General features: G+C 43.4%; 1 protein-coding gene, 1 long non-coding RNA gene and 1 other non-coding gene across 3 annotated transcripts in view; 1 reads left to right on the top strand and 2 right to left on the bottom strand.

Moving 5' to 3' along the window:
• opn5 (opsin 5) overlaps positions 1 to 24,877 on the top strand; it is an 86,168-nt gene that overhangs the window by 36,978 nt on the left and 24,313 nt on the right. Inside the window, exon 3 of the mRNA XM_075458770.1 lies at positions 10,151 to 10,270. Coding sequence (XP_075314885.1) covers positions 10,151 to 10,270 — 120 coding nt within the window. The remainder of the gene's footprint in view (positions 1 to 10,150; positions 10,271 to 24,877) is intronic.
• trnat-ggu (transfer RNA threonine (anticodon GGU)) lies at positions 6,965 to 7,037 on the bottom strand. Its single transcript has one exon. It is a non-coding gene; the product is annotated as a tRNA-Thr (tRNA).
• On the bottom strand, positions 12,310 to 12,838 carry LOC142375573 (uncharacterized). Its single transcript, XR_012768990.1, has 3 exons — positions 12,686 to 12,838; positions 12,514 to 12,566; positions 12,310 to 12,407 (listed from the first exon to the last, which is right to left on the bottom strand). It is a non-coding gene; the product is annotated as an uncharacterized LOC142375573 (long non-coding RNA).

Consider the following 24,877-nt stretch of genomic DNA (forward strand, 5'->3'; position numbering starts at 1 on the left):
CTATTCTGAATGTAACAGGGAGACAATGAAGAGAAGCTAAAACTTGAGAAATATGATCTCTCCTTTTAATCATTATTGACATTAACAGTGGATGTGAGACAGGTTTCAATGTTTAATGTAATACAGTAGCAATGTGTATGTTTAGTTTTACTCTTTAGTAAAAAATGTATGTCAATATCTTGTAATAAAAGAGAAGTGCTATTGTGTCAGGCAACTTAAGACAGTATTTATGTATGAGAGCACGGGTAAAAGACAAACTGCCAAATTCCATTCTGCCTCTGCAGGTCTCAGGCCTCTTATTCTAATTGTGTAAAGAAAAAGCTATATTTATTCAAATGATTCATTGAAGAAGACATTGGAGCTTCTTTATTCAGTAGCAGCTTGCTTATTCTACTGCTGTTTGTTCTTCTACAATTAAATCAAGAGTATAGTTAACTATTTAATTTTACATTCCATATTTGATAGAATGTATTCGACGTACTAAATATAAGAGAAAATTTAAAATAAATTAAGTCAACAACTTTAGACTGCTGCAATTTATTTTGTAACTCACTGTAAAATGGTCTGTTTTTTTCAATTTCAAGGAATATACACAGCAGGCGACGGAAATTCATTCAGTTTTGTTGAGTGCCAGGCCTTTAGATGGTGACATCAGTGACAATTTAATAACCTAATAATGCTGCTGCCATTGGGTGGTGATGGCCTGAAGCTTTCAGTTGTCATACTGCATTCACAGCCAGTCAAGTCACTGATCAAGAAAAGTGTTCTATTTCTTCAATTGTTTGACTTTTAAAAATGACGATTTTTTTTCATACTATTATCTAGAACTTCACCCAGACATTGTAGCTAATGATGAACATCCAGTACCAAAAATATTGAAGAAAAATCATACATATTTTATTATTCAACAGAATTAGCTGGAAATAAAAAAGTTAAAACAATACGACTACATCAAAAGGCCCTGCATGCTAACACAGTTGATTTAAGCTGTCACAAAACCGATAATGAGTGGAGGAGTGTTTTCTCTTTTCCATAAAAGTACAGGAAACCATTTCATAATAATTTGTTTTAGAGTCATGATTGCTCATGAAATACTTCTTTTCCTGTCAGAAGCTGCTGTGTGTCCGCTTGCCTTGCACCATGTTAGCATTAGACAGCTTCTCCCAACAGATGATGCACTCAGGCTTAGGGCTGTTGATATCCCCTGTCCAGCTGATAGTATAAATATAGATTTTCATGATACTACCTAATCTCTCTTTGTTTTTATTTTTTCTGTAGATGGTGTTCGTCCACTCTGATGTTTAGTTGTCTTTCCTCTTTGGATTTTGTTTTCTTGCCGTCTGTCAATCAGTCTTGAAGTGTCACTAAAAATGAAGTGTTTCTAAAATTTCCAACCATTCAGCGTCTGCATTAATTGACAGGGGTTCCATTTGACAGCAGGTTTTTCCCCTGATTCATATATGTGTGCTTTTACCTTTCAAGTCTGATACAATGAAAGCTCATCATTTTTATAGTTTTTAAGTATAGTAAAGTCCTAATAGTAAAATCCTTTGTTTTTTCTCTCTTGTTTCAAGTTTCCAGTTTCAGCTTGTTTATCAGGGTGCACCAGTGTGCATTGTGGAGGTCAACTTATTGTCTAAAAAAAAAAAAACTTTCCAAGAGTACTTCTTGCAGAATAGCTATAAAGGAAAATAAAAAACCCTGAAAGCAGACTCTGGAGATGTATACACTATTCTACTGTGCAGTAACACCTCAAATATTGCCTTCATTAAAAGAAAACCTTGCCTGTTTCCTTACAAACTCCATCATCAAAAGTTTGCAAATTTACAACAAACTTGACTCATTATGGACTGATGAAGTTCAGGTCTTTCACAACAAAAAGCAGAAGTATGTTTTCAGCCCACATCTAAGACGGGGGCAGAATTTCAAGAGTGGAGCACCTCATCAACTGTTAAGCACAGTGGAGATCGATCATGCTTTTGTGGTGCAGTCAGTTGCACAGGGGTAATTTCACTGGTAGCACAAAACATGTATATAATCAACAACCAGAAAATTGTGTAGATATTGAAAGAAACTAATTAACTGGATGTGTACTTATTTAGCTGTTTGATGTTTTGCACACTCCTTATGTCATAGTGAAAGATGAAACTCCCTTTCCTTTCTTTAAATATTCACGTTTTAGATGCAGTTACGATATGGATTAAGTGAAGCATGGTATGAATTAAATTAAATTTCAACCTGGAGAGACTCAGACGGAGAGATAGGAGACAATTGCAAGGTTTATTGTCAATATTTCTTTGGCGCTCGGGCCCCGGCGGAGGACATGCAAGCTGAACCGCTGTGAGCTTGCAAGTCCGGCATAGGGAGATAGATGCTGAATATCTTCCCCCTTGGGACCCGAACCTGGTGGCGGAGTCATACAAAGGAAGGAGATCTCGAGACAGCGGGTGGAGATGGGGAGGTGGTGGGATGCAGCTTGCCGATGAACCGGTAAAGCCCCATGCAGGAGCGCCTTATATGTGGATCTGAATGGTTGATGAGCGATTGCCAACACCTGGTGAGTCTGCCATGTTGAATTTGCGGCTAGCCTTCATTTCAACCTGGAGAGACTCAGACGGAGAGATAGGAGACAATTGCAAGGTTTATTGTCAATATTTCTTTGGCGCTCGGGCCCCGGCGGAGGACATGCAAGCTGAACCGCTGTGAGCTTGCAAGTCCGGCATAGGGAGATAGATGCTGAATATCTTCCCCCCAAAAACTGAGCCGGGGCCGAGCTGGTGAGGGACTGGCTGCAAGGTGAGGAAGGAGCCTGTGAGAAGAGTTGCCCTCCCTCCAAAAAAGAAGAGAGCCCGCCTGGGCTGCCTGAGGAGAGAGAACGGGAGAGTGATCCCGCCTAGGCTGCGGTAGACTGAGACTGCCTGGGCTGCCTGAGGAGAGAAAGAACGAGAGAGTGAGCCCGCCTGGCTGCGGTATTCTGAGCCCGTCTGGGCTGCGGTATTCTGAGCCCGCCTGGGCTGCCTGAGGAGAGAGAACGTAAGAGTGAGCCCGCCTGGGCTGCAGCAGATTGAGCCCGCCTGGGCTGCCTGAGGAGAGAGAGAGAACGTGAGAGTGAGCCCGCCTGGGCTGCAGCAGATTGAGCCCGCCTGGGCTGCCTGCGGAGAGAGAGAGAATGTAAGAGTGAGCCCGCCAGGGCTGCCTGCGGAGAGAGAACGTGAGATTGAGCCCGCCTGGGCTGCCTGAGGAGCGAGAACGTGAGATTGAGCCCGCCTGGGCTGCAGCAGATTGAGCCCGCCTGGGCTGCCTGAGGAGAAAGAGAAAGGGAGATTAAACCCGCCTGGGCTGCAGCAGACTGAGCCCGTCTGGGCTGCCTGAGGAGAGAGAGAATGTGAGATTGAGCCCGCCTGGGCTGCCTGAGGAGAGAGAACGTGAGAGTGAGCCCGCCTGGCTGCAGCCGATTGAGCCCGCCTGGGCTGCAGCAGATTGAGCCCGCCTGGGCTGCCTGCGGAGAGAGAGAATGTAAGAGTGAGCCCGCCTGGCTGCAGTAGATTGAGCCCGCCAGGGCTGCAGTAGATTGAGCCCGCCTGAGGAGAAAGAGAAAGGGAGATTAAACCCACCTGGGCTGCCTGAGGAGAGAGAGAGAGAACGTAAGAGTGAGCCCGCCTGGCTGCCGTGGATTGAGCCCACCTGGGCTGCCTGCGGAGAGAGCGAACGTGAGAGTGAGCCCGCCTGGGCTGCAGCAGATTGAGCCCGCCTGGGCTGCAGCAGATTGAGCCCGCCTGGGCTGCAGCAGATTGAGCCCGCCTGGGCTGCAGCAGATTGAGCCCGCCTGGGCTGCCTGCGGAGAGAGAGAATGTAAGAGTGAGCCCGCCTGGCTGCAGTAGATTGAGCCCGCCAGGGCTGCAGTAGATTTGAGCCCGCCTGAGGAGAAAGAGAAAGGGAGATTAAACCCGCCTGGGCTGCAGCAGACTGAGCCCGCCTGGGCTGCCTGAGGAGAGGGAGAACGTAGGAGTGAGCCCGCCTGGCTGCCGTGGATTGAGCCCACCTGGGCTGCCTGCGGAGAGAGCGAACGTGAGAGTGAGCCCGCCTGGGCTGCAGCAGACTGAGCCCGCCTGGGCTGCCTGAGGAGAGGGAGAACGTAGGAGTGAGCCCGCCTGGCTGCCGTGGATTGAGCCCACCTGGGCTGCCTGCGGAGAGAGCGAACGTAAGAGTTAGCCCGCCTGGCTGCAGTAGATTGAGCCCGCCTGGGCTGCAGTAGATTGAGCCCGCCTGGGCTGCAGTAGATTGAGCCCGCCTGGGCTGCCTGCGGAGAGAGAATGTAAGAGTGAGCCTGCCTGGCTGCAGCAGATTGAGCCCGATGGGGCTGCAGCAGATTGAGCCCGCCTGGGCTGCAGCAGATTGAGCCCGCCTGGGCTGCAGCAGATTGAGCCCGCCTGGGCTGCAGCAGATTGAGCCCGCCTGGGCTGCAGCAGATTGAGCCCGCCTGGGCTGCCTGAGGAGAGAGAACGTGAGAGTGAGCCCGCCTGGCTGCCGTGGATAGAACCCACCTGGGCTGCCTGTGGACAGAGAGAAAGAGAGAGTGAGCCCTCCTGGGCTGCGGCAGGAACAGTGAGCCCTCCTGGGCTGCGGCAGGAACAGTGAGCCCTCCTGGGCTGCGGCAGGAACAGTGAGCCCTCCTGGGCTGCGGCAGGAACAGTGAGCCCGCCTGGGCTGCGGCAGGAACACTGAGCCCGCCTGGGCTGCGGCAGGAACACTGAGCCCGCCTGGGCTGCGGCAGGAACACTGAGCCCGCCTGGGCTGCGGCAGGAACACTGAGCCCGCCTGGGCTGCGGCAGGAACACTGAGCCCGCCTGGGCTGCGGCAGGAACACTGAGCCCGCCTGGGCTGCGGCAGGAACACTGAGCCCGCCTGGGCTGCGGCAGGAACACTGAGCCCGCCTGGGCTGCAGGGGAAGTGCGAGAACGGGGAGAGTGAGCTCACTTGATTTGCCATAGAGATCGAAAGCCCCCTTTTTCTTCCAAAGAGATAGTGCTGCCAGAGAGAAGCGACAATTAGAGCTGAAGGACTCCACCACCAGTAGTTGCGAGAGCTTACCTATAAGCTGAGCGAGCGCTGAGCAGCGAGCACGGATTGAAGGTCTGGACGGATGCAGGAGGAGTAGGCTGCCGAAGACCAGCGACCGAGCTGTTGGAGAGATGCCTCAGGCACACCCTGGACGGCTGCGGAGGTAGCTGCCCCAATCCGAAACTAATGTCCGGAGTAGCTCCGAGTGGCTAAAATCTTTTAAAAACAATATTTCATTGATCCGGGACGAAAGTAGCTGTGTGAGGTGCGCCCAGACACAATGAGAGATGACTGCTGTCACACTGCCTTGGGAGCGGCTGATTGAGAATACGGTGGCGTCGGATTAAAAACAACTAATAACAAAATCTATCATGCGGCACGATTGTCTGCAAATGTCCCGCAGATCAGTGTGGCCTTGTGCAAGAGGCAGAAGCGTCACAACATTCGAGCAGCTGCCAGCAGTAAAGTTTAAAGCCCTGTCTAACGGGGCAGCAGCAGGGCGTGAGGCAGTGCCAAGGAGCATAGCTGAGCAGAGCACTGCAGAGCACACAGCGCAGAACCGGGCACAGCAGAGCAGGGCACGGGAGAACAGAGCAGAGCCGGCTACAGCAGGGCACTGCAGAGCAGGGCACTGCAGAGCAGAGCACACACAGCGCAGAACCGGGCACAGCACAGCGCAGAACCGGGCACGCAGAGCAGGGCACGGGAGAACAGAGCAGAGCCGGCTACAGCAGGGCACTGCAGAGCAGGGCACCGCAGGGCACTGCAGAGCAGAGCTGGGCACACAGCGCAGAACCGAGCACAGCAGAGCACGGGAGAACAGACCAGAGCCGGGCACAGCAGAGCAGAGCCGGACAGAGCAGGGTACAGCAGAGCACAGCAGGGCAGAGCAGGGCTCAGCAGAGCACACAGCGCAGAACCGGCACAGCAGAGCACAGCCGAGCAGGGCACAGCAGAGCACAGCAGAGCAGAGCACTGGAGACCAGAGCAGAGCACAGCAGAGCAGGGTACAGCAGAGGAGGGCAGGTATGTGAGCGCAGTCTCTCGCTGTGATGACTACTGCTGTGGTTATGTCCAGCTGTAACAGTTTATGCTGCTCCAGAACACGGCAGCTGTAATGCTGCATTGCAGCAGCCGTCGCTTTGCATCGAGCTGTTGCATGTCATGAACACTAAAACAAATGTGCTGCCGCCATAATCCTAACAGCGCCAACAGCGGCCCCAGTGACAGCCATTTCATCTCGAGGCTGCACTCACAATCGCAGCTAGCTGTTCGAGGAGCTCCTCTATACATTTGAATGCAGTGGTGTAGCTGTGTACATGTTGCCACGCTGAAGGACTCTTTATGTGGTCTGCAACATATCCGCATACCAAACGTATTGTGTCACGCACAGCCCTGACTTCCCTTGTGGGAAATGCAATGTGAAGACCGTTTGAGGTAATAAGAACATTTCCTCCAATTGTAAAGTTCTGCCTTCCAGACAGCAAGAGAAAATACGCCTGTATTTCTCACTTAATACGCACACAACTGTTTCACATCAGAGTCAACATCATAGTCAGTTCCATCGTTATCGATATTCCGGTCATCTTCTCTCTTCCTGGTCTGATTTAGTCAATATCATTACAAGTTAATATCTATCATAGTTGAGCTGCAACACTTATGAAACATGGCGTCACCAACATCTTTACATGCTGATCATGTGTTAACGCCTTACCCAACAGTTTGGTCATTTCTTGCTGGCTTTGGCTGCAACATCATTTCGTTAGACTAAGAAATAAATGGTCCTTGTTAGCAAGACATCATTTTTTGTGATCATTCAAAGAGGCACCACTGCGGATGCTGTGATGGTGGTAACAGAGCTGAACTTTGACTTTAGTGCAAACATCTGTTGATTATACTGCTACGCTCAACGTAGGGCTCGAAACCACGACCCTGAGATTACCAGTCTCGTGCTCTACCGACTGAGCTAGCCGGGCTGTTACCTGTACGGTGATCAGCTGGGGGAGCGGAGGGGGCCGGCTTAACGGAATGGAGGGACAGAGGGCGCTACTGCTAGGCGACGGCCTAGTATGAGGAAGCAAACAGGGAGACCAGGTGAGGCATGTTAAAACAACGGAGACAGAGTCCCGCATCTTACCCTGTGATGAGCCGGGGCGAGCTTCGGCGAGGGAAAACGCAGCCTGGAGAAGTTGAGAAGCCTGTTGATTCGGCTGCACCGAAGAAGTCGGAGGGGGCTGTGCGGATAGCTGCTGCGGCGGGCAGGAGGTGTGTGGAGAGAGCTGCGATGGATTGTTGCAATATTTCCATGGAGGAGATGAGAGCTGCCGTGAGCTGCTGGGCGTCCAGGGGAGGCAGAGCTGAAGACAGATCGGGAAGCAGGGGGGGGCCGAAGTCGAAGCCAGCGGAGAACCAACCGGGGCGGAATAATCCGAGCGGCTCGCGGCTGAGGTGGGCCCAGCAGCTGGAGCGGAGGAACCGCAGGGCGGTTCTCGGCCTCGGCTTCGCTTAGCCGGAGGCGGGGATCGCTTCTTGGACCTTACCAGCTGTGGGTGGGGAAGGAGTGGATGAATCGCCGGTTTGGAGAAGCTCTGCCAAAGAAGCGAGCTGATCGGAGCCGAGGCCATCGGCTGGGCGGATGCTCTTGGACCGGAGAACAGATGCTGAAGAGCCGGCAGCAGAGAGAGGAGCGAGCCGGGCGCTCCGACGAAAGGGAGCGGGTAAAGCAGGTTTGGAAATGCCAGAAAGACTGCTCGGAGGCCTCTGAGCGGCGTCAGAATCCGAGTCAGACATGATAATCCTGTGGGGTTGACCAACAAGCGAGAGCTAATGCATGCAGCTTGCCGATCATGCAGCTTGCCGATGAACCGGTAAAGCCCCATGCAGGAGCGCCTTATATGTGGATCTGAATGGTTGATGAGCGATTGCCAACACCTGGTGAGTCTGCCATGTTGAATTTGCGGCTAGCCTTCATTTTAGGAGTACAATTTGGCTTATAACTGTCCACACAGTGTTCCATGATGAGATTTGACCTCCAGCCAAGGAGTTTAGTCAGCAATTAGCTGAAATGGAAGGTTATGAATCAGGGAAATCAGCAGGGGTCTTCAGTTTTCACATTTACAGTCAGCAATAGAAGTTTGGGGATGTTACAGGTTGTGTTAATGTGGTTATGTTTCTGGAAGTATATTTGGCTAATACGACACAAATTTGTCAAGCAAATAACAGTATTTAGTTCAAACATCACATGTTTTATGTTTTCTGTAAAAATTGAAGAAAATACTGTTATTAGTAATACTGTGTATTAGTTGAAAAATATTTTGTACAACTTTAGTCCGTAAGCATGTAATGACATGTCTGAGTCAGAAATTAAATAAATACAACATTCTGTCCTTTATGTTGCTCAGCCAAATTACCCCTTGAACTGTGTATAGTTATTAATAGTGCTAGGCAGGCTACTACTACATTGATATAGTACCAAACTGTATTGAGAAAAAAAAAATCAAAGATAACTTAGTTTCACGATTCTTATTCTATTAATAAATCGAGTGCCTGCAGTATAACATGAAAAGTGTTGTTTATTTTGTTTTTTGGGGAATGATATTCCCCAGTCAATTATTGCTCAGGTTACTGCAGCTTTCCAGCTCGTGTTTTTTTTTTTTTTTTTTTTTAAAGTTCTCAGATATAATACTTCATTAAGTCTGAGTCGTGATTGAACAATGATTAATAAAGTACTTGAATTAAACTGAATTTAATCTAATTAAATTGAACATAAGCCAAAGGAGCAAAATATTAGGAACATTCCAAATGGTAGTGCAGTTCATTATATAAACACTATAATACCTATATATTGTGTGCACCTTTGACCCCCTTTTTTTTTTTGAACATATGGCTGTTTTATTGGGTTGCTTCACAGCAGATGCACATGTGTTTCTAATAAGAAATAAAGTGGATGGTAGGCATCTATTTGGATTTAATCATAGCATGGTATCTCCAACATGTCTGACATTCCTAAAAGGGGCCATTTCTTTTTTGTGCCATGGTATAGTTATTTGTTTGTTTTAAATTGCCCTCTTTCATTTTACTATCACACATTTGTGAGCCACGGCCTTTTATGTGAAAAAAGGAGACAGAAATAGCAAGAGTATACCCAGTAGCCATGCAGAAACTTGTTTATTTAAACTATTTTGCTTTGATGCCGAATAGAATCACTTCAACTCTACTGAAAACAATAATGGAAGGATATTGGAAAGTTGCTTCCTGTATACTTGGAACAAAAAAAGGGGGAAAAAAGCTTGTTACTTATTTTAATAGTGTGACAACAGCTTAATCTCACAATGCGTTAGACTTTAGAAACAATCAAACAGCTGCTGCACTTTAGGAATTATTGCAGTGTGATTAAAGGGTTTTGTACTCATCAGTATCAGTAATGTCTGCTTTAGTACATCTACAGGAGAAAAGCCCTTTACAACAAAAGAGCACTCTGTGGGAGGTGCCTTCTGTGATTCTGTGTCTCTGACCTCAGCACTTCCTTACTTTAATTCTTCACTTATTAGAATTGAAAAATTATTCAGCGAGTATACTCAACGCTGTCTGATTTATTTTATTTTATTTTTTTTTTACTGGTTTGAGCATCTTGGTTGTAGCTTCTAGGAATGAGAGTTGCTGGAAGGTGCTCTTATTAGTATAATTAGAAAGTGGCAAAATTCCCTTTTGGTGTTATTTTGCATTATTCACTCGTTTCAAGACAACTTTTGCATTGTCTGAGATATCTACATTCATACTTATGTAACTGTGTCAAAGAAATTCATCTTTCACATTTCTTTTTTTACCTGTTCCCTCTCTCCCTTTATTTGTTCAGGATTTTTGTTTTAAGGAAATGCTTTAACTTTACTGGTTTCCCTGCTGATTTTCACTGAATATCACAGTGTGCCTTTCAAAAAATATGTATTAGATTTGCTATCAGAATTGACAAGCAGGTTGGTTTTTTTTGTGATGAGACACCTGATGTCTCATCACACAAGACGCATGTGACTGTAACCTATCTGTATCATTGTCACTGTCATTCAATGTTTTTTCTCTCTCTCTTTGACAGGAATCATGTCTGCAACAGGGAATGGCTACGTCATTTATATGACCATCAAACGCAAGACCAAGTTGAAGCCTCCTGAGCTCATGACTGTTAATCTAGCCATCTTTGATTTTGGCATATCAGGTAATGTGATACATTTTATAAGCACAATTAGGATTATTTATACATATATGTTAATGAATAACAACACTAAAACGAAACAAATAATAAGGATAATAGAGCCCAATTGTTATTGGATTGTTAACATTAAAGTTTTTAAAGGGTAAATTTTCCAAAAATTAAAATGAGTGATTCTAAATTTACCCTAGGAGTGAGTGTGAGAATACAGGGTTGTTTGTCTCAGTGTGGCCCTGTGATGGAACGGCAACCCATCCAGGGTGTACTCTGCCTCTCGCCCAGTGGCAGCTGGGATTGGCCATCTCCTAATTACCTTCACCATCTTTTTATTTATCATGTTCTAAAGAAGAAAATAAATCCATATTTGAGAGACTAAACAGACCTTTATCAGTCCTAATGAGGACCTTTTCTGCAGAGGGACAGCACTGAGTCATGCAAAAACAGCATAGGAAGGGCTAAAAAGCATGTCAAAAAGCTTGATGTGTTCCCCTGACCTCTAAACTCTCCAGAAACAATTCTGATGGGATTTGATAAAATATGTAGGTAGCAAGCCCAATACACGACCCACAGGGCCCAAAGGATCCTTTGCTAAGGTCCTGGTACAAGACACTCTAGGACACCTTCAGATGACTCTTTGACCATACCATGACTGGTCAGAGCTCTTTTGGCAGGATGAGGACAGCACACTCCATTTGGCCAACCAATACTTATAGCAATCTGACTTTAATAGATAATATGATAGCTTTGGGTATCATATTGATCTTCCAATGTTTTTCTTTGGACGCTGCCTGCTTTTTTTATTCATTTTCTGTTCAGTCTTTGTACCATTTTCAGAGTAATGTGTTTTGTATTTGCCAAACCACTTGACCCTGATCTATGATTCATTCAAGCATAAAAGGGCACCTAACTCAAGGGATGAACCAGTGTTGTATTCAAACATCCATCCATCCATTCTGCCGCTTGTCCTGGGGATTTGGAGGTGCTGATTCTCATCCCAGCCGCTTCACACTCGGCTGCGAACCGCTCCAGTGAGAGCTGAAGGTCACAGCCACTGCACGAAAAGAGGGATTTGTGTCACTGTGGACGGCAGTGAACATCCGCGAATTTGCCTAGTTTTCGGACGCACCTGGGCGCTTGCAGGCAGACAAACTTTAAGTTTGTTGAGCGAGAAAATCGTCGGAAACGAATCCGACTCGCGGCGGGCTCTCACAGCGGGGTGCTAATGGCCCAGCGATTAGCACCCCGCTGTGAGAGTGCCTGGACCTCTCACTGGCCTCGCTGGTATTGGACGAAAAAGGCACGTGATTACATAAAAAAGCTCCTTTAAAGCTGACCGCCCATTGGCCAATAAGGTTAATATATACATACTTTATATGGGCATATCATTCAGCAATTATGATTAATAATTTTGATTATGATTACTAATATTCCTGGGATGTTTGTGTACTTCATATATTCACGTCATTCTTATAAGCTGCACTATGAATAGGCTAATGCAGGCATGAATGACGTGAATCTATTGAGGAAATTAAAAAGGAAACTTTTTTTTTTTTAAAGCGCTTTTATTGCCACACCACACAATGCACATAGCTAACATTGTAATAAGAACCATGTTGATAATAAAGAATTGAAAACTATATACACACACTGCTGTAGCCTACAATTTGGAATCCGCATTCTTCGCATTACTCCGGTCCCTGCAGGGTCTGCGGGAGTTGTCAGACGTCCTCATCCTGGATCAGAAGCTGGCTTCTGGGAGCTGTTGGAATAACCAATAAATAATCAAAACATAGTCTATCCATGCACAGCATATTGACAACTTGTCTATAAAGTAACAAAAGTCATATTGACAGCGTATATGTTCTTACTCTCCTTCACTCTTCTGTGGTGAGACTGTGAGTATTTCGGGTTGGCTTCAAGACGCGCCTGTAGCACAGCACACAGGTCCGTCACGCAGCTAAAAAAAAACAAACAAGAGGAATGAATAAAATGACCAGTGCTTAAAAGTATCAGTGCCAGCCGTGGTAAAAGTCAGCGCCGCTCACCCTCGATAGTGTCGCCGTCTACCTCTCTGAAGTTCGGACTGTTTGACACCGCCTCCTTCAAGCGACTCGTTACATCCATATTGTGAGGTGACAGTAGCCTGTAAAAACAATAGGCCTATGGTTAATAAAAAAAAACTGCATTGACGTAACGTAACATCGGGTCCAACTCAACTAGATATTGGGAGAACATTCACTTATTCTTACCCTTGACCTGGATTATAATGCCACGGTGAGTTATGCAGGCAGCGAACTGCTTCCTATAAATTGAAAACATGAAATTCATTTTTTTAAATAAAGCAACTCACACTGGTTTTCACGTGATGGACACAATTAAGTTGAGTTTAGCCTAAAGCCACAGTCAATAACCTACTCTTACCGCGATTTTCGGATTCTGTATCCGCCTTCTCTTGCGCTCTTCAACTTCTCTGGAATGTAACTCCAGTCCGTTCTCGACGGCCATCTTGCCTCCAACCTAGCGAATCTCTGGTCCATTCCCTCCAGAACCCTCTCCACGACCGTATCCACAGTGCTGGCCACCATACGAGACATTCTGGTCATAGCATTCAACAGGACTTTCATTTTATCTGCCTGTAAGCAAGTGAGTGAGTAAGTTTAATATACAGCACATTTAAAATCAGCGAGAACTGTCCCAAGTGCTGTACAGTGTCAACAAGACTAAAATTAAACAATCAAATGGTCATGTGCAAGTAGAAAAAAAACACACAAACCTGTAGACCCGCAGAGAGTTGCTGGGGAGTTGAAAGCAAGTCGTCTTCCAGCCATTGTATTCCGCAAACCAGGGCAGTTTTCCCAGCACGGGACCTCAGCGATTTCTGTCTGCCTTTCTACCGCCAGATCTGCTCTTTAAACTTTTTGTTTACACTGCACGACACAATGTTTCTCATACGTGATTGAACGAGAGCTTATGCGAGCCGTTAAGCTCCACCAATCATATGCGTATACGTCATTACACGGAATACTCGCGAGACAATCTCCCGTCCTTTTGCTATTTAATGCTGTCTGACCACAGCTGGCAATTTGCACTGTTTTGACACAAAAATGGACTCTGCAAGGACAAAGAAAAGACCTCGGCGATATTGTGACCATTGTGACACCAAATTAAGCCATACACAATAAAACACTGAGCGCACTACTGCACATTATACTGGCCAGATTTCTATATTTTTATTTCTATATTTCTATTTTATTTAAGAAACCTTTTAGAATATTGCTGTTCCATGCTTATTTTATCTTTATCTTATCTTTATTATTATACATTTGGACATCCAGTGCGGGCAACAAAGAAAATAATTTCATTGTTCAAGGAAACACGTTTCTAACTGCACACATGACAATAAACCTTTGAATCCTTGAATCCTTGAATTTTGCCCACAAAATGCGGTATTACAAAAGAGGTGTTTGGGAGAAAAAAAAAACAGATATGCATCACCTGTCACCAGCAGACAGCGTGCACCTCTTCTTTTTCAAGACAACACAGCAACAAACTTGGCTGGAGTTGGAGGTGATGGTCAGGAACGTGTAGAAACAGGCATGCCCAACCCCCACCTCACCTCACCCCAACCCACTTGAAAATGACTGTGGCAGCTCCTGACCTGATCACTGGCATTTACATATTAAAGGCTCTCCTAAGTAGGGGAGGGGAGGGGGGCATGGGGGAGCAGTTGCCAGGTCAATTTGCGACAACTTGGGCCAAGTTTTCACTTTTACCACCGCAAATGCAGGGGCTTAACGTATGCGGACATGTAAGGGGCCACATACATCCACAAATCCCTCTTTTCATGCAGTGAGCCCGACGACGCCAACAGAACCGGAGGGTGTGTTCCAACTATAGGGGGAATCACACTTCTCAGCCTCCCCGGTAAGGTCTATTCGGGGGTACTGGAGAGGAGGATCCGCCGGATAGTCGAATCTCGGATTCAGGAGGTGCAGTGTGGTTTTCGTCCTGGCCGTGGAACAGTGGACCAGCTCTATACCCTCCGCAGGATCCTGGAGGGTGCATGGGAGTTCGCCCAACCGGTCTACATGCGTTTTGTGGACTTGGAGAAGGCGTTCGACCGTGTCCCTCTGGGACTCTTGTGGGGGGTGCTCTGGGAGTATGGAGTGCCGTACTCCTTGAAATGGGCTGTTCGGTCTCTGTATGACCGGTGTCAGAGTTTGGTCCGCATTGCCGGCAGTAAGTCGGACATGTTTCCTGTGAGGGTTGGACTCCGTCAGGGCTGCCCTTTGTCACCGATTCTGTTCATAATTTTTATGGACAGAATTTCTAGGCGCAGCCAGGGCGTTGAGGGGGTCCGTTTTGGCGACCTCAGAATCGGGTCTCTGCTTTTTTTTTTGTATTCAAACATAACAGACAATTTAGTAAAGAATCTTTTTAAAACTGTATCTTTGGGCAGTGGCAGTATGTTACAAAGATGCATAACTTGTTCCCATTTTTTTAGTTATGTGCGGCAAAATGGCAAAGATAACACAGACGAGAAGGTGATACCCCAAGAGCTATTTGCCAAAAAATTGACATATTTATACATATGAATATATACATATACATACAGTATGTATGTGTGTGTGTGTGTGTGTGTATTAGTAGGGTGTGCAGTGTGTCCATAAAGAAATTAAAGCTGCAGTCTGCAGGATTTGTTGTTGTCATACATAAAGTCCTACTTTTTGGCATTTTAAGAGTTTACATGATCTATCAGAACGCTTGAAGTTGAAAACGGTGACCTCCGTAGTCGCAAAATGCAAGAAATGCTTATTTTTTAACCGAAAAATAAAAAGTTATTCAACTTCCTGTCCCGCCCCATCAAAACACATGAAAACTCGTCCACGTAGACGTGCACGCCAGATGCGCTTACACGACTCCTCATTCATCAACTCACCTGTCATTTGCGATCATGGAAGACACAGTAAGTAGACTAGCCCGTAATGAAGTTCAATAGTCTAGATAAATAAGCGTGGGGACGAACCTACCTTGTATCGCGCGTGCACAATCGGTGATTGACAGGCAGCAGAGCCCAGCTCGTAACCTGATTGGTTACCTTTTACCGGTCCGGTCTGCAATTTTGTAAACAAACCTGCTGGCTTTGGAGGGACCTAGCGGGACAATAAGGGGACCTAGAGAACTCTTTTTTTTTTTTTTTTTTTTGCATTGGGGTATTTAATGTACTACTTTCAGAATCCCCGGACAGTTCCAGGCATTATGCTTGAAAAAGAGTTGCAGACTGCAGCTTTAAGGGAAACGGGATTAGAGGAGGACAGGAGAAGTGTCAGCCCTAAAAACTATCCTGAGCAGGAGAAAAGTATCTGAAAGTAATGTCCTAAAGACATGGGTGAAAAAACGCAAAGACCTGACACAGGATGGAATGTAGATAAAACACTTTCCAAGTCTCACTTAAAAGCTAGATGTTAACAGGTGACAGTGTTTATGTTTGTTTTTGACTTATGTAAAAAGGGTTTCTGTGTTAATGTAACTGCTGCTACACAATTAAGAGTTCAGCTTTGGCCACTAGTTCTGTCCCCATCTCATCAAGTTTTTAAGTTTCCCCAATTATTCATATTTAAGCAAACATGAATGTTCATATTTATCTGAAGAAGTCTAAGCATTGTCTCTTCAATATACCTTATAGCAAAATATCCGTTTTTGTTATTTGTTGTCTTAGTCATATGTAACTTAGTATACAATGCAGCAACAATTTCCATACCATGTGGACCAGCTCGAGTGGAGATGGTTGGTGATGGCTCAGGCACTCTCCTTTCCCTTTCACAGTCTGAACCCTGCACGTTATATTGTCCCTTGCTTTCTCCCTCATCTTGGTGATGCTCTCCCTCCTCCATATCTTCACTGCTGTGATGTTCTCCCACCTCCTCCTGTCTCTGGTCGCCTTGGCCTTGTATTCTATCTCTGTCACGTTTCTGTTGCCCTTCTCCCTCTCCTTCCACCTCTTCTTCATTTTCTCTCTCTCCTTCTACCTCTTCTTCGTTTTCTCGCTCTCCTTCTACCTCATCACCTCCAAGTTGTTCATTTTCTACTTCTCTCGCCTTTTTCTTTGGTGAGAAAAAACTGCATATGCTCCCTTTCCTCTTCATTTCTGTAAGATGTAAATTTACAATGTTTCCCTTGACAGATGTTGAATGAATATTAGCTGTTGTACTTTACCTAGGCTAGGCTCAGACCTAGGCTAGGTCAGCTAGCTAATATTACATGTATAGTTAGCGAAATAACGTCCTTCACCGGATTTTTATCATCTCAAAATCAGAATCGCAACTATACTAGCACTGTGCTTTCATTATAATTTAACTTCTTGATAGATAGATAGTTAGATAATTAATAATCAGTACCTCTTTCCTTCCGTGTCTCCTTTCCTCGCGACTCCCTGTGTTCTCTCGCTTCGCGCCACTCAGTTTTCCAAACAAAGCAGAAGCAGTCTCTTGCCGCACTGGCGTCATCACGTGCTGCATTCACGACAGTCGGACATTGGAGATTCGCGCTCGTAAATATCAAATCGGCCATAACTTTTCTTTTAATTTGTTGCTCCCAACTGGGGTGGCATTAGGGGTAGCAAGGCTATCGTTTAGGGTGGCATTTGCCACCCTATGCCACCCCGGTAGATCCGCCCCTGCCACGGAGCTCTTCTTTTTCTTCTTATTATTATACATATTTTATTTATGTCAGTCCAGAGAGATTCGGGGCTGAAGCCCCGGATGACCAGGTCTCTCGACGCCCCTGCCAGTGGCTGAGGCCTTTCAGCTTAAAACTAAATATGATTGGCCTCTTTGTGATGTTGAATAAAAGTTAGAATTTTTACACATTTTGAACCATCAAGCTCATTAATGCATAGTCTTTGCTTCTGCGTGAAAGATTTTATTTTCTCTCTCAAGTCAAAGGATCTCACTGCCCCTGCTCAGCTCACTCTGAACTCCAGGACATCCCCATACACCACTTCATTTCCTGTCACTGAAAGACCCTGGATATGATGTAATTTTTGTTTCTCAACCACTGATATAACTTTCATATACTTACTATGTAGTGTCTGCAAGCAAAGAATACAGTACACGGTAACAACAGGACTCTTAACATTCAAAATCACATACAGTCTGTTATTATTCCATCTACTTTCCTAAATGACAAACTTCACAGTGTCACAAAGACACTGAAATACATCATTTGCGCATAATTTTGCATTGTATTTAAATATTGACAGGTCCCTTAATTACTTTAAATTGATTTTTGAAGCCTCTTTGGAAAATAGCAGTAAACACTGAATCATATCAATGCTTTCATCAAGTCAGCAGGATAGGCGCAAGTACTCGGTATTTGTTGAGGGCTCATCACGCATGTCATATATTAGGTAAAAGTATTTCACTCCCCTACTGTGTTTGCAGACATGCTGACATTTAATTAAGCTGCTTTCCTTGGCCAGGTTGATACATTCAGTCGCTTGTAAACTGTCCTGGGGTCAATAGCTCACCTAGTCATTACAACTCATACTGTTCTATCTTCCCTCTCATGCCTACTGCAAGATGTGGCTTAACAGGGTTTTCTCAATACGGCTGAGACAGGTAAAGGCCTCCTTATCCTGAAATGGTCTTTGCTCCTTGTCCATCTCTTTCTTAAGTTTAGAAAAGAGGAATTTGAGCAGCATATGTCAGCAGTAGAATTTGACTGTTGTGCAAGGTGCAAAGCTGAGTAAAAAATTTAAAAATTCCATTAATTTCACAGATTTGCATTAATTATTAGAGTTGAAGTCCAAACCTATTAGCAGCCCAATTTAAGGGTTTAAAATGTGTCACGGCTCAGACAGACGACCAGAGGACCACAATTGCGTCACACAAGAAGGTTTATTAAACTTCAGGGGAAAGGGAAGTTGGGAGTGAGTTGAGGAGAAAGTCTCAGGGGCTCCGAGGGTTACAGGGGTACCGGGGTTATGGTGATCCGTCCAAGGTGCCGTATGTGTGTTCCCCCCAGTGGCAGTGATGCGTCCTATGGAGCTGGTGGTGGATGGTCCGGAAGTCCTGGGGGGGGGGGGGGACACACAGACAACAGGGCAGATGAAAAGGCAGAAGTGAAGTTCAAGGAGAATCCGAAATCGTAGTGCAAAGGCAGATGGCTGGTCAGAATTACCGGGGCAGAAGAGTAGTCAGCAGTTGTCAAGGCAGAAGGCAGGTCTGGTTTTCCGGGGCAGGAGAGTTGTCAGGAAGCAGGCGGGTCCGAGATGACAGAACAGGAGTCAGAGAGAGTCACAAGCAACTGGTTCCGGGTGTGAGCTTTGCAGACGATCTGACAAGATGTGGCTGAAAAACAGGGCTTTAAATACAGAGCATGATGAGCTGGAATGAAGTGCAGCTGGCAGGTTAACAAGAGTGGAGCAGAGCAGGGACAGGTGGAGGTAATCAACAGAGGTTGTTACCAGGCAGATAGAGAGAGCCCATGACAAAAATGTGAGTTCAATAAACTTCCGTGCTACTTGGATACATTAACTTTTAATTAGTTTACAATTATGTGGTTGTTTTCATCCACTGTGTTAATGTTCAGACATGCAAAATATCAATAGATCGAACTATGATTTACAGTATTAACTGAAGACTGACAGCTGCAGAAGATGAAACTGTATGTAATGACTGGGGGAAGCTGGTCTAAAGTTAGTTTTTTTAATCACACGAAAGACGGACAAAGTCAGATTGAAAAAGAAATATAAATCCAAAGAGGATTTACAAAAGTACTTAACCCAAAAAGGTCTGTTGCAGTGCATTACCAAATTATTTTACGATGCATCTGCACCAGCAAGAGTTGTGGCCACGGGCATTATGTTTTTTGGCTCATTCTGTTCTTGTGAGTGCAGAATCTCAGAACGCCTAAAGGGAATTTCTGCAAACGTTTGCTGAAACTTTCCCTTTAGCTTAAAGATGACCTGATTACTATTGAGTTTTCAGAGGTTGTTTTGACTAGTAGCTCAAAACTTCATTCTCTAATGATCAAATTGCACATTGATGTCATACAGGATTAAGAAAATTCTGCAGTTTTATAACCTATAATCAACTTGAGTTTACCATTATCTTCCATCCATCCATCCATTTTCTATACCCGCTGAATCTGTCGGTCGGGTCGCGTGGGGGGGGCTGGAGCTTATCCCAGCAGTCAATGGACGAGAGGCGCGGTACACCCTGGACGGGCCGCGAGTCCATCTTACCATTATCTTTTTTATCAATATTTGTTTGTCTACAATTATACACCAACAAGCATACAAGGGGGCGATGTGATGATGTTGTGCTCAAGAAAAGTTTGAGTTTGGAGAGGCTGGGGGTCAAACTACTCACCATCTGATTCCAATACAACCACTGGTACCACCTCTGTACCATGGCCATCCCGCAAGAACACTTAGTTATGTCAGAGCTAACTTCTAAATACTCATAAAAACATTTTTTTTTTTTTAGAAAATGTGAGTAGTTACAGTGCTTACCACTTGTTTAGCTGTTGAAAATATTAAGCTAGTTTTTTAAAAATTATTTAAAAAAAAAAACTTTTTACTTAAATGAACTGCTTTCATGAAAATGTCATAAGGCTTCAATATTCATCCAAAATACACTAAAACTTGGTGAAAGTCATTAAAACCTAATATGTTATATTAATTAGAGCTGCACAATTAATCAAATTGCAATTGCGATGTCAGTCTGCTCGATTACATGAAGTTAAAAATGCAGTATTGTTAAATAAGTGTAAGTACCAAAGTGACAATTCATTCAATCTCCCATTTAATTGAAAAAAAAAAAAGATTTTGTCAGTCTGTGGTGCAATCGTCCGGTCAGTTTCACTTAATTCAGTAGTGCCTGTGGTCTATTTGGTGAAATGACTTCCCAGTGCGCTGCAGAGATATATGCGAGGGATGAACCCAATGAACACAACCTGTTAGACGAAGAAAGCAGAATACAGTTACTGGTGCTTTTATAAATGTCACGTGTATGACCCGTCTTCTCAAATACATAAAGAAATCACTGAGTCAATAACACAGTGTTTTGCAAAAGACATGATTATTTCAAAAAGTTTATTTTCTTTATTTTTCTATTTATTAACAAATGCCCAGTGGTGTAAAGATTTGTATTGGCAGTTATTTAATTTTGTGATTGTTTTGTAATTTTATTTTCATAGCCCTGTGCATTTCAGTTGTTTATGGTATTGTGTAAACTTCAATTTTGAATTACACATTTCAGCAACACTCATTACTTTGACTCTTTCTTGATACCCAAATAATCTACATTATATGCCATGTATCATATCACAATATTAACCTTATAAATCGCAATTTATCTTTTTCCTAAATTGTGAAGCTTTAATATTCATATTTTTGAACCAATAGTTTAGACACTCTTTCTGAAAAAGGCTGCTATTCCAGAAAATGAAAGCACATTCCCATTTGTGAAAATATTCACTTCACTGCATTACATGGTCTCTGTGCCCAGCAGCACCTCCTCCTTACGACAGCTGTCACAGTCATGTCAAATGCAAATTTCAAGACATACGTTTTTTAACAGTTAAAAATGCCACAATGAGCAGTAGATTACTTACCCCTTACATAGTCTCATCCCAAAATATTGTGTCAGATCGTATCCCTCCCCTTTGTTGGAATCTTTTTAACCAAAGAAAGTGTTTTAGTCAGTGAAGGAAAACCTATAGTTATAGTATACCTATAGTACATATATATATATATATATATATATATATATATATATATATATATATATATATATATATATATATATATACCTACTACTGCTTTGCTCACTCTGAAGGTATGCAAGAAAATAAATGAAAAAATAAAATCTCTTTCTGTGTCTTTTAGGATCAAAAGGCAGTTGTTATAGTCGGATGCTAGTTATATTCACTTACATATTACTAGTTAAAATAAGCAAGTCTGTGTTCATGTATGCCTTCTGGTTCATCTTGTGAGAACTAAACACCTAGCTGGAAATACAAGCCACAAGAGGGAGAGAGGGCTGTGTGCTATGGAAAAAACATCAATATACTGCTGTATCTTTACATTGTGAATAGTTTGTCTGCTGCTGTACAAATTTTAAAATATTGCATTTTGGGACTTTGATTAATGCTAGTGGTAATCGTGAGTGGACAGGCATGGATTTCTGCACAATTATTGGTCACAAACATCATACAGCCATATAAAGGATGCACATAATTATGTTCTGTGTAAATTTTAATCTGGAATTCCTTTTTTCACCACATCGAAGCCTTGGTTGTTTTTCAATAGATTTGGCCAATTTGATTAGATAATTTCAGTTAAAAAACGTTACGTGACATTTTAATTTCTTTCTCAATAAAGTGGTTTAAATTGATAGAAAATCAGAAACCCCCAGGTTAATCATGAAGTCGACTTTTACAGATATTTTCAAATACTCTTCCCTCTTCAGCTGCTGAACATCCTGCCTCCCACTCAATAACTTTCCAGACATGTACAACACATATCAAGATGGTCCAGCATTTAGCATCCCTTTATGCAAATCAGTTGATATAAAGCCCACTAAATGTACAACATATAGCCACATGTGTAGATATTTGGGCTGAATCAATTAGTTTATTGACAGAATCTGTCAATCAATCAATCAATCAATCAATCAATCAATCAAATCTGTTTACATGAATGCTGTTTCCCGAACATAAATGCTCCAAATTTCTTGATTATAAGCAAATTTATTTCTTATCCTATCACTATCCATCCCAACCATCCATTTTCTATACCCGCTTAATCCAACACAGGGTTGTTGGGCGGCTGGAGCCTATCCCAGCTGTCATAGGGGCAAGAGGCAGGGTACATCTTGGACAGGTCCCCAGTCCATCACAGGGCTTATCCTATCTCTAACTTTTTGGAATATCATTCCTGATCATCAGAATATGTAGCTTTCATTGAAAGGTAGACTCTAGGTAAACAATTTCATATGCTTAAAAAGAATGAAAACACCTACTACTTTTAGAAATCATTTTAATGTGGTTTGAGATTGATGAGTAAAATTGTCATTGATAACATCACCTGATCTTTTTTTAGGTTGTTGAGATTTTTTAAGCAGTCAGATGTTTTATAGATTTTCTCTAAAAAAGTGGTGATTTACTCATGAATGACAGATTTAACATATATGTTTGTATGTGCCCATATTTAGAGGCTGCCCCAGGTCTTAATGGGTTACACAAACAAAATACGTAAGTTCACTATTCGTATAAAAACTTTCTCTTGTAAGATGAAGCTCATAAGGATTTTCATTTAATCATAACCCCCCATACTCGGCTAGAAATACTACTGGAACCTGATTACTAACATACTTTACAGAGCTATACATTGTTGTGTTAGGATGTTTTTTTAAATGTAAAAACTCCACTTGCAGACACTGTAAAAGTAAAAGTAATTAGAGATGTTATCATAGAAATCCCCTGTGCTAAAATTTGTTTTAGTGTACTCGTGATCAGTGTGTGTTTTTTTTTTTTGCCCAGTTACCCTCTGGATTTCGCCAGTCAAAAAAGTTAATATAGCTGAGTTAGTAGCTGAAGTGTTAAGTCACCACATTAATTAAACCCAATATGAATGCAGCTGCATAAACCAGAAAGGGTAAGGTTAAATAATTCTCCACATGAAAATAATTTTTGTCTGCAAATTTTATTAAATGCAAAAATAAACCAAAATATTCTCTCGGGAGTTTGAAGTTTGAGAAACAGCAATCCCCAGAACAGCTGAGAGGTGGTTATACATCTACATTTTCACCTTGAGATCATTTTTATTGGTAAAATACCACACACTGTCATTATTAAATGATTTTTTTAAAACTTTATCTGCCTGGTCAGTATGGAAGCTGAAGTTTGGGTACAGCAGTAAGGGATACTGACCTGTGTATGCCCCATTAGATGCAGACACAGTCAAAGTTAAGTCAACAAAGAACGTGTGTGTCCTAAAAGTGAGCAAAGCTGGGTAATCAGCCCATGTGTTTCCCCTGCAGCTACCATTCCTGACTCACAATAAATGTTTTGAAACCAGTATGCTGTCTTTTCATGCCTTGTGATGTTAACAATGACATTGCAACATTGCAACTGCATAGTTCTATTCAAAAATGAATGTCTTGATATTAACCAGGGTAGACAAAATCATACTGTAATGAATTACAGGGGATGTAAAGACTTGATTATACAACTTGACTGGGTGATGATACTTCCGTACATATTTTAAATTTTCAACTTTCCCCTATGATTTGTTTTGCGGGAGATTGACAAAAATTGATCCAGTTTTTCCTTTGCTAACTGACTTTAAAGGAAGATTGACATTCACTTTACCCAGCAGTGTGAGAGTTTGATCAGCTCTTTTCATAGCTGCCTCTTCCAGGTCATTTCACCTTCCTCAGCAGAAAAGATTATTCAGCTGTATCCAAAGATTCTCTGTCAATTTATTTGCGGAATAATTCAAAAGAGGTGGAGAGACAATTTAAAGGCTGTTGCACCACTGAATAGCAATTTCCACTCTAGGCACACCTGAAAATAAGAAGCATGTAATGGTAAAGAGACTGCAGTTGTGGAAAGATATCTTTGTTAGTAGAACAGTAGTTTTATAGAAAGTATACCGAGACTTTCAATTCCTTAACAATAATTTAGTACAAATTTTAATAATTGAATACCTGAAGTTTTCTGTAAAGCCACATCAAAGGGATAGTTTGTCTCTTTTGACATGAAGCTGTCTTCCCTCCATCCATCCATCCATTGTCTATACCCGCTGAATCTGTCGGTCAGGTCGCGAGGGGGCTGGAGCTTATCCCAGCAGTCAATGGGCGAGAGGCAGGGTACACCAAGGACGGGCCGCTAGTCCATCTTACCATTATCTTTTTTATCAATATTTGTTTGTCTACAATTATACACCAACGAGCATACAAGGGGACGATGTGATGATGTTGTGCCCAAGGAAACTTTGAGTTTGGAGAGGCTGGGGATCAAACTACTCACCATCTGATTCCAATACGACCACTGGTACCACCTCTGTACCATGGCCATCCCGCAAGAACACTTAGTTATGTCAGAGCTAACTTCTAAATACTCATAAAAATATTTTTTTTTTAGAAAATGTGAGTAGTTACAGTGCTTGTTTAGCTGTTGAAAATATTAAGCTATTTTTTTTTTAATTATTAAAAAAAACTTTTTACTTAAATGAACTGCTTTCATGACATCCCATATTAACAATATCATTTATGAACATTTTCTTACCCCCTGCTGCGTCCTGTGAGCCGAGTTCCGGCCTCGTTTTGGCGTTGATGAAGGTACATCCAGCTAGTTGGCTGGGGCCACAAAAATAAAGCGTTTTGCTTCTCAAAACAATATGCGTTCAAAGAGTAATACATTTGCATCACAAAATCGTTCTCCAGGAAAAAGTCAGACCTCACCATCGCTTGGCGCTATTTTCTCTACATTTGTATCACTACAGGCTATGTAGACCGTGCAGACCGAAGTGCAGACCGAGCAGTCCCCTGCTTCCGAGCAGTAAACTCCGTAACAGGTGCGGCTATCGGCAGGTGGCAATCA

This window comes from Odontesthes bonariensis, chromosome 24, assembly GCF_027942865.1.
Source record: "Odontesthes bonariensis isolate fOdoBon6 chromosome 24, fOdoBon6.hap1, whole genome shotgun sequence".
Taxonomy (NCBI): Eukaryota; Metazoa; Chordata; class Actinopteri; order Atheriniformes; family Atherinopsidae; genus Odontesthes; species Odontesthes bonariensis.